The sequence below is a fragment of the Triticum urartu genome, unplaced genomic scaffold, assembly GCF_003073215.2.
Source record: "Triticum urartu cultivar G1812 unplaced genomic scaffold, Tu2.1 TuUngrouped_contig_1281, whole genome shotgun sequence".
NCBI classification, from domain to species: Eukaryota; Viridiplantae; Streptophyta; class Magnoliopsida; order Poales; family Poaceae; genus Triticum; species Triticum urartu.
The window spans coordinates 4,318-14,050 of NW_024111709.1; the positions used below are offsets into that span (position 1 = coordinate 4,318).

At 46.4% G+C, this 9,733-nt stretch overlaps 1 protein-coding gene and 1 pseudogene across 1 annotated transcript; both read right to left on the minus strand.

Moving 5' to 3' along the window:
• Window positions 1-4,438: 4,438 nt before the first annotated feature.
• On the minus strand, window positions 4,439-5,178 carry LOC125526658. The gene is made up of 2 exons (XM_048691306.1): window positions 5,006-5,178; window positions 4,439-4,846 (listed from the first exon to the last, which is right to left on the minus strand). Exons 1-2 carry the CDS (start codon window positions 5,076-5,078, stop codon window positions 4,725-4,727), a joined length of 195 nt encoding a protein of 64 aa, XP_048547263.1. The 5' UTR covers window positions 5,079-5,178; the 3' UTR covers window positions 4,439-4,724.
• A 134-nt stretch (window positions 5,179-5,312) lies between these two features.
• On the minus strand, window positions 5,313-9,356 carry LOC125526657 (annotated as a pseudogene).
• Between the last annotated feature and the right edge of the window lie 377 nt (window positions 9,357-9,733).

A 9,733-nucleotide genomic window follows, 5' to 3' on the forward strand; every position in this document is an offset into this window, starting at 1 on the left:
GTGTGTAGGTTGATAAAATCTTTATATGGCCTGAAACAAGCACCTAAGCAATGGCATGATAAGTTTAATACAACTCTGACATCTGTTGGTTTCGTTGTTAATGAGGCTGACAAATGTGTATACTATCGCCATGGTGGGGGCGAAGGAGTTATACTGTGCTTGTATGTTGATGACATACTGATATTCGGAACAAACCTCAAAGTCATTGAGGAGGTCAAATCGTTTCTATCTCAGAACTTTGAGATGAAAGACCTTGGTGTGGCTGATGTTATCTTGAACATCAAGCTACTGAGAGATAATGAGGGTGGGATCACACTTCTGCAATCCCATTACGTTGAGAAGGTGTTGAGTCGTTTTGGATATTCGGACTGCACACCATCTCAAACACCATATGATCCTAGCGTATTGATTCGAAAGTCCAAAGGCATGGCTAAAGATCAATTGAGATACTCTCAAATCATTGGTTCACTGATGTACCTAGCGAGCGCAACGAGGCCTGACATCGCGTTTGCTGTGAGCAAACTGAGCCGGTTTGTTTCCAAACCGGGTGATGTACATTGGCATGCTGTTGAGAGAGTTATGCGCTATCTGAAAGGTACTATGAACTATGGACTTCACTATACCGGATACCCATCGGTACTTGAAGGGTATAGTGATGCGAATTGGATCTCTGATGCTGATGAGATGAAGGCCACAACTGGGTATATGTTTACTCTTGGAGGTGGCGCTGTTTCCTGGAAGTCTTGCAAGCAAACGATCTTAACGAGATCGACAATGGAAGCAGAATTAACGGCATTAGACACATCTGTGTTGAAGCGAGATGGCTTCGAGATCTTTTGATGGACTTGCCATTGGTTGATAAACCGGTTCCGGCTATCCTTATGAACTGTGACAATCAGACTGTCATCACCAAGGTGAAGAGTTCAAAGGACAACATGAAGTCCACCAAACACATAAGAATGAGATTAAAAGCTGTCAGAAAATTAAGAAACTCCGGAGTGATAGCGTTGGACTATGTCCATACGGCTAAGAATCTGGCAGATCCCTTTACAAAAGGGCTATCACGTGTTGTGATAGATAATGCATCGAGGGAGATGGGTATGAGACCCACATGAGTTGCCATGGTGGTAACCCAACCTATGTGATCGGAGATCCCGTGAACTAGGACCTGGGAAAACAAGCCAGTGGTGAACTGAGGAGAGTAACTATACTAACCCACTCCGTTGGAGATGCAATACTCTCGATACTGTATGGTAGGATGACTACGGTCTCAATGTGTTCCAAAGCTTATAAAAGCAAGATGCTATCCTACAGAGCGATCTTTGGAGGAACACACCTATATGAGCCCGACTGCTGGTCACAGTCTATGAGATTGGGGTGATCTCTAGTAAGCTCATGAATAGGCCAGGAGTGTGACTTATATGCTCCACCCGAGGGGTCAGCCTTCGGCAGCCTAGTACTAGTAAGACATGTAGTGAAACTTCTTTACGCCAAACTGACAATTCAAGGCATAGTCCATTGTTCAGTTGTGAAGAGTGTAGCCACTTGTTCTAGGTGAAGTTCAACCTTAACAGGTCTTCACTGAAACACTGGTATATCGAACAGCAATTGGAACAGAGGACACAATGGGCCCTCGAGATCTGGTGGGGGATTGCTGAAATCTGAGATGGGCTCTAGGCCCATATTGCAATTTCTGAAAAATCTCTAAGGGCCCATGTGGGTTATATGGCACTAGGTGTAGTGGGAAGTTTAGTCCCACCCCGGAAGTGGAAGGAGAGTTGGAGTGGTTTATAAGGGTTTCTCTTCTACATGCTATTGGAGCTTGAGAAGAGAAGAGGCCCTCGCGCACTCCTCCTCCGCCGCCCGCCCGCCACGCCACCCTGTCACGACGCGCCGCGGGTTGCGATTGAGCCGAGCCGAGCTCACACCTACGCGCTTATTTTGCCAGTCACTAACGGAGAGTTTTCTGACAGCTGGCCACGATTTGAGACGTCGGATCGTGGGCTGTCACGGACTCGGACGTGGGTCGAGCCCACGTCTCTCCACGCGGCTGCGCCTTACGGTGTCTCCAACCCTAGCGCCACGAACAGAACATCTCTCACCCGCGCACGCCCACCGTCGTTCCTTCGCTGTGCTGCCGCCGGTGACTCCATCCCGTCCGCCGCGTACACGGTCGACGGGAGAGCAGGTCTCCGAAACCACGCCCTTCTGGTTTGTACGGGGTGAGGGGCGAATAGGTTTTTGGGCAGCGATTACGCGACTGCTCGCTTCCGATCGTCTACTTCCTCTACGTCCGCGTCGCCTTCATCATCACCATGTCCACCGACACCGACCGTGCCGCCGCCGAGAAAGCTGAAGCCGACAAGAAGGCCGCCAAGGACGCCGCTGCTGCCACCAAAGCCGCGGCCTCTGCGTGGCCTACTGGAGGGTATAACTCGTTTATCCCGCTCCTGATTATTTTCATATTAGCAGTACTAGCAGTACGTGTAGATTTGTCTACTGTTTGCTTAGTACGTGCATGTTTAGATCAGAGTCACTACGTCATCAACTTAGTCAATGCCATGCTAGTGATTTACTCATGGATTAATTTAATCGAAAAATTGCCTATTTACTCAACACAGATCGCGCCGCACCGCGTTGGTGTTGTTCTTTACAGTAATATATATGATCTCGGCGCAAAATTCCAACGTGTCTTGGAAGTTCTCAATCTTATCTTTCTAAATCACTTCTTTTCTTGTTTGCGGACTGGCTTTTAAAATCCTTTAACACTTTTGTTCTGTTATACTCCTCATATTATGCGGGACGTGTAGGTCAATTAGTTAGCCAGCTATTAAATTGAAAAAAAATGGGTAAGAACCACTGCATTGTTTTACTAGTGTTGGCATCCACATCGCTTAACTTTGAAACTCATGATTCAGGCAGAGCTGCTTGTAGCTTCCGAGTGTGGGCGAAATATCTGGCTAGCCTCCCCTCCGAACATCGCTTGTATCCCTCTGTGCAATAAAGCTTCTCGGTTGCTATAATAATTGTTTTTTCAGCTAAAAAGAGTTGTTGTTTTTCCCTTTAATGCCTCTTTAGATTATAGAAAACCCATTTGCGTGAGATATGCTCTTTTCTTCAAAAGAATGGATTTATGCTATTTGTTTGAAGAACGGGTTTATGCTCTTAGTTTTTATCATAGGTTAATGAATTTACAACACGGTAAAGGCAAAGCGCAAGTGAGTGAGCTGGTCATAGTGCGTGACGGGTCGTTGGTCTGCCGTGCAAAACTGCGCGTGCACCATGTAGATGGTGTGTGTGCTAATGTGCGTGTGGGTCGCGACGTGTTGGTGTCATTTATAATAATGTACATGATTTGGGCTCTAACGGGGTGGAAAATCAGATGTGACGTGGAGGTTCTCATGTCTGCTCAAATTGCATTTTTTGTTTTTGCAAACTGGCTTTTAAATTCCTTTTAACACTTTTATTATGTTACTTCTCAGATTATGCAGGATGTGTAGGTCGATTTGTTAGCTAGCTACAGTGTTAAATTAAAAAATGGTTAAGATTCAGTGCATTACTTTACAAATGTTGATATGAATGTCATTGGCTCCGCCCCCTAGGTCATGTAATTTCGAGGCTTATAATTTAGTCAAAGTTGCTTGTAGCTTAGAGTGTGAACGAAATATGTGGCTCGCCTTCCCACAGAACATAGCTTGTGTCCCTGTGAACATTATGGTTGCTCTAAAAATAATAATTCTTTTGACTAAAGAAGTTCTTGTTTTTCTTTAAGGCCTCTTTGGATTATAGAAGGTTCATTTATGTAAAATATGCTCTTTTTTAAGAAATGATGGATTTTTTTTGCGGGTGAAGAGAGGATGGATTATGCTCTTTAAAAAAAAGATTTATGCTCTTAGTATTCATCATAGATTGATGAATTTATAACGAGGCGTAGGTAAAGTGCAAACGTGAGTGAGCTGATCATAGCGCGTGATAGGCCGTTAGTCCGCCGTGCAAAAATGTGCGTGTGCGTCAGATGTCGTCTATGCTGATGTAACGGTGAACGTGACAACGTGCATCGAGCCGTATTGGTGTCCTTTACAATAATGTATATGATTTTAGCTCTAAAAGGAGATAAATTCCGATGTGCCATGGAAGTTCTCAAACTTGTCTTTTAAATTACTTTCTTTTTGCCATGAACCAGCTTTTAAAATCCTTTAACGCTTTTATTCTGTTCTTAGATTATGCAAGATGTGTCGGTCGATTAGTTTGGTAGCTATTAAATAAATTATAAAAATGGGTAGAACCACCGCATTATTTTACAATCTTGACATCAATGTCTCTGCTATACAAACCCATACACAACAATATAATACAAATATCCACAAACAATTGAAAGCGCAAACACACAACAAGCACACAAGTCAACCGAGAAATTATGACTGAGCAAAAAACAATGGAAAAGAAACCAAACTCAATACCATTAGGTAAGGCACCCAGAGCTTTCTATATACAGATACATCAGCTCAACCTCACACTCACATCAAAGCAAAGGCGACGTCTCAACCTCACCCACAAAGTCACTAGATGCACACATCAGACCGGTGTCACACACGCACACACACAAGGAAAGTATCTGCTCGTCTTTTCCCGGACGGCATTGCCATTGAAACTGTGCAGTTCCACACGAAAGATGATGGCCGCCGGCTCGACGGCGAAAACCGCGTGCCGCCGCCATGGCCGTCCTAGAGCTTCAGCTTCACCATGGCCGGGTGGCGGTGCGAGTCGACCAGGATGGACCACAGGACGTGCACATCTTCGTCCTCGCAGGACTTGACGTCCTTGTACAGGATCCTCATCCCCCTCCCTGCCAACAAGCACAACAATGTCAGTGCCTAGCAAACAACAATGGCACAAGGAAGAGAAAAACAGAGCCCCATTCCCCCCAACCGTCCACAATGCTACAACAGAAGAAATCAAGATTTCCACAACAAAGCAAACAAGACGAGAAGTCGGTCGATCTTACGGTATTTGCGCGCCGAATGTGCGCGGACAATGATCTTCCTCAGGGGGGAGAAGAGGGAGCGGAGCCACCCCATGAGGAAGGCAGGAAGCCTTGATGATAGAGCCCGAGGGTTATGGCCTCATGGGGTGGGGTGGGGTGAAATGAGGGAGCAGAGCAGAGGCTGCAAGGCAGGGATGTATGTATGCAGGGGAGAGGAAACAAAAAGGGGTCTAGGTTAGAGAGGAAGTAACCATCAATCAGGCCCTGCTTTTTGGCACGAGGTGAAGTTCAGTGCACTGTACCCTTCTTCCCCTCCACCCCTGCCACATGTCTTGGGCTTCCTTCCTTGCAACCCAATCATGGTGCTTTTCAGCCATTTTGTTCTGGTATCTTGTCCCTTTCCTCTTCTTACTCTTCCTACCTCCTCCCCCTTTCGACAAGGCCGTGGCCGGCCCCAAACCTAACCATGAAAAAGAATCATGTGAGTGAGTGCTGCCAATTCTGAAATCTCCACAGCAAAAAACAAAACAAAAATCTGCATTTCGGCATCATCGCTATCATTACATAATCTATACTGGTGGAGGACTGCAGATGAACCTTCTTTTTCTCCTGGAATAGTAGCTGAATCAACTATTCTTAGTTTTTAGTAACGGCAGCTACACTTGCAGTGCAAGAGCGCACTTGAATAATGGTAGCTGGTTTTGGAATAGCATGGCAGTTCAATATTCATAGCTTTTAGTACAAGTATATATACGGTTGCTGATTTTGGGCGGTGCAATTTTACAAGTATGAAACATGATTTCACCTACTTCTAGGAGAATTGCAGTTCACACACATACACACACTTTACAAGTATGAAACATGAAAAAGAATAATGTGAGTGAGTGCTGCCAATTCTGAAATCCCCGCGGCGATAACTGCATTTCAGCGCCATCACCATCGTAGTACTATATTATATACTGATGAGGACTGCACATGGACTTTTTAATTTTTCTTCTAGAATAGTAGCCCATGAACTAAATCTGTTAAACTTGTAGTGCAAGAGTTCACCTGAATACACTAGAAAACTGGTGGCTGGTCTTGGTATATCATGGTGGTTCAATATTCTTAGCTTTCAGTACAAGTAAATGGTTGCTGCTTTTGGGTGGCGCAAGATTACAAGTATGAAACATTATCTTGCCTACTTTTAGGAGTATCACGATTCACACATAGTATTGTTTAGCATAGTATGGAAGTCACTTAAGATTAATTAACTATGTGCTAAGCTTAAACTAACATTTTATTTTTAGATAGATATATTATGTCTAGTCACCAAACCTTTTCGCTACTGCAAGCCTCTCCTTATGTGAGAATTTAATATAAAATTCGCTTAATCAATACTAAAATGCAGTAAATCCCTCTTAATGATGTGTTACGCTCACGAGCTCGACCCAACATTCAGTACAAAGTATCTTTATTTGGGACAGCAAATTATATGTGTAAAATTAGCATGTTTCTAAGCACACATGTTTTTTTAAGGAAGACACCTCAGGGGTATTCATTGATTAGATAAACATGTTACATCCTTGATTATTTCAATCTCTAGATATGTGAAGGAATCCTGCACTAATGGCATGACCCACTTGTCTGATCGAAGAGATGGTTGGCCTGAGTTTCCATTCAACCGATGGCATTAGGAATATGTCGCATCGATTGCTTGAACAACAGCTATATTATCAGATAACAGGGTGCAGTTATTGATTTGAAGCTGATCGAACATATGTGTGGCTACAAGTAAAGCATGAGCTTCTGCATCAGCTACAGAGAAGCAGAGCTTGCACTTTGATACATGCAGAGATGCATGGCGTGTTGGCACAAATGTAAATTTCAAGACCTGCAGCATGAGATTGAGAAATAGAAGCAAGTTGCTGCCGGATGATGTTCACCGTCTGTCAGTCGATCTGCTCCATTAAATATAGATGGTACCAGCAAAACATTAGACTGGCAGGGGAGGGAGGTCTCTGCACAAAGGGCTAGAGCGTGAGAGCGACATGCGCATTAGCAGTGTGCAGAACAGAATGGATAGTGGTGTTTTCCCCCTTAAAACTTGGATCATTTCTAGCTTTCCAAATGTGCCAGAGAAGATAGAGGTCATAATCAATTACAGAAGACTCAGGTGCTTGAGAAAAGATAGTATGAATAAAACTAGCACATGTGAAATTATCATCAGAGTGGGCCTCAGTTCAAAAGGATGGATAGAGTGAAACCAAATAGCTCTGGAGTAAGGGCAGTTGAAGAATTAGTGTTCGTCTGTTTCAAGATCTCCAAATCTATCGCAGTTGGGAGAAACTTTTTAAAATTCTCCCATGCAACAGCCAAAGATTTAGTAAGTGGTCTCCAAACAAAAGTCTGAACACTAGCAAGAACATTTTCATTTTTCCAAACTTGTTTAACAAAGCCGAGGCTAATCTGATTAAAGTTCATCTCAGTGATAGTATCATTTATTTTTGGTTAATGTAAGAAGATTCTGTAGGCACTTTGAGATGTACAGTTACCTGATTTGGAGGGTCTCCAGCAAACATCTTGCCCATGCTCCAAGTGCTCGTCCAGTGTTATATGAATACATTTAATCAATTTCCTTTAAGATATATGAATAGATTTAATCAATTTCCTTTAAGATAACCCCAGAATAGACAAGTTTTAGAATCATAATTTTACAATTGATGATAAGCTTTGCCATAAATGATAAGACAAAATTTTCAAATGCATGACACAAAGGAACAGAACAAATTATTTGAAAGTCTATTATTAAAGGTACTATTCCATATTCTCTAAGAATTAGAGAAACTTTTAATACCACGAAACTCAACCTCAGTATTGATTTGTTAACCGCTAGCACTGCAGATCAAGTCATCCTGGCAGAAAAACACACAAATGAATTCCCGTAAAGTATCCCCTCCGTTCCAAATTACTCGTCGTGGTTTTAGTTCAAATTTGAACTAAAACCACGACGAGTAATTTGGAACGGTGGGAGTAGTATTCAAATGCTATGGCCGTGGCCTCGTGGTCGTGGGTGCACAAAATCAGGAACACTAGTCAAAAAAGATAAACAGCCAGTCCTAGTTGAGATTTGCATGGAGCACAGGTTCTTCAAGGTCCATTCTGCGCCAGCCACCGGCCAAAGACGACAACTGATCCACCTTATCATACAACCCAAGGAGACCACCGGTGTGAACAAACAGGACCTTTCGCCCTTCCCACTTGGCTTGATTATCTGACATGTCCTTCAGCATATCGTAAGCCGCCTTCCCGGTGTAGACCGGATCGAGCACGATGCCTGTCGCCGCAGCGACATCCTTCACAAATCTAAGTTCATCACCCGTGCTCTTGGCATAACCCAAGCCCTTGGCATCTTCAATGCTGACTATATCATGTGAGTCCAGACCAGACTGAAGCCCATCGATCAGACCTTGAACACAGTCATAGAAGTATTTAGGGCCATAGCAGACAGAGAAGGCGTGGACTTTGGCCTTCAGGCTACTCAGCTGCGATCCCAAAGCGAGGCCGGCGACGGTTCCGCCGCTGCCGCACGCGACAACAATGTCATCAAACTGAAGACCACCATCAGATGACTGAATTTGTTCCTCAATCTCCCTTACTGCTTCGATGTATCCCCAATTCCCCAGTGCGTTCGATCCGCCGGCAGGGATCACGTACGGCCGCCGCCCCTCTTCCAGGAGCCTCTTCTTCAGCAGTTCGGTGAGAGCCACGCTCCCAAACTTCAAAAATTCTCTCTGCGAGACCAGGTCGATGTGCGCGCCCAGCAGCCTCTCGACGAGCAGGTTGCCGACCAGGCCGGGGTCCCGGTCCACGAGGAGCTTGGGGGTGCAGAGTATCAGATAGGAGTCGAGGCCGGCGTACTTGGCGGCCACGGCGGTGGCCCGGCAGTGGTTGCTCTGGATGCCGCCGGCGGTGACGACGCAGTCGGCGCCCCGCGCGGCGGCGTCCGCCACGAGGAACTCGAGCTTCCGCGCCTTGTTGCCGCTCAGCTGCATGCCGGCGAGGTCGTCCCGCTTGATCTACACCTCCGTGCCCTTGGGCAGGTCGGGCAGGTTCCACCGGTGGATCGGGGTCGGGAAGTGGCCGAGGGAGAAGGTGTGGGACGGGGCGTGGGAAAGGCCCGACGCCCAGGGCGGCAGCGCGTAGGGCTTGCTGGAGAGGAAGCCGCCGATCCGGGAGGCTGCAGCTGCGCTGGCTACGGTGGACGTACGGCGGAGGACGGCAGCCTGGGGAGAGAACGAAGGGAGGACGCAGGTGCCGAGCGCCATTGCTCCGGCGGCGGCGGATTGAAATCTCAGACCGATGTTCTCGTTTTTTTTTTCTTTTGAGTCAAAGAGCGATGTTCTCGTGGGTTTGTCCGTCGGGCCTGTCGCTCATGTGGGCTTTGGGCGACGTTTTTTACCGGGTTTGAAGCCCGGCCCGCCCAGTTTCCAGGGCGCCCACGCTTTTTTTTTCCTATATGCGGAGGCACGTGTCAGTTCATCATTGTCACAGCGCAGCGGGACGAGGGCGGGGAGGCGAGCTGCCGGCGAGGGAACGAGGCAGGAAATGGAGGGGATGGAGAGGAGCACGGCGGGGGCTCCCCCATTGGCCCTGCCAAGAGCGAGTGGTGAGTCGCCGGCGAGGCAGGTACGGCGAGCCCCGCCTTTGCCCCCATTCGCTCAGCGCCTCGTCTCATCCGCCGGTAGTCGCCGCGGCTGGAGGCGCCGA

Bases quoted from the DNA above. Each gene is read 5' to 3' on its own strand.
- LOC125526658 (XM_048691306.1), bottom strand. From the start codon at position 5,078: ATGGGGTGGCTCCGCTCCCTCTTCTCCCCCCTGAGGAAGATCATTGTC. The intron at 4,847-5,005 runs GTAAGATCGACC...GCTTGTTGGCAG, and splicing joins ACATTCGGCGCGCAAATACC to GGAGGGGGATGAGGATCCTG.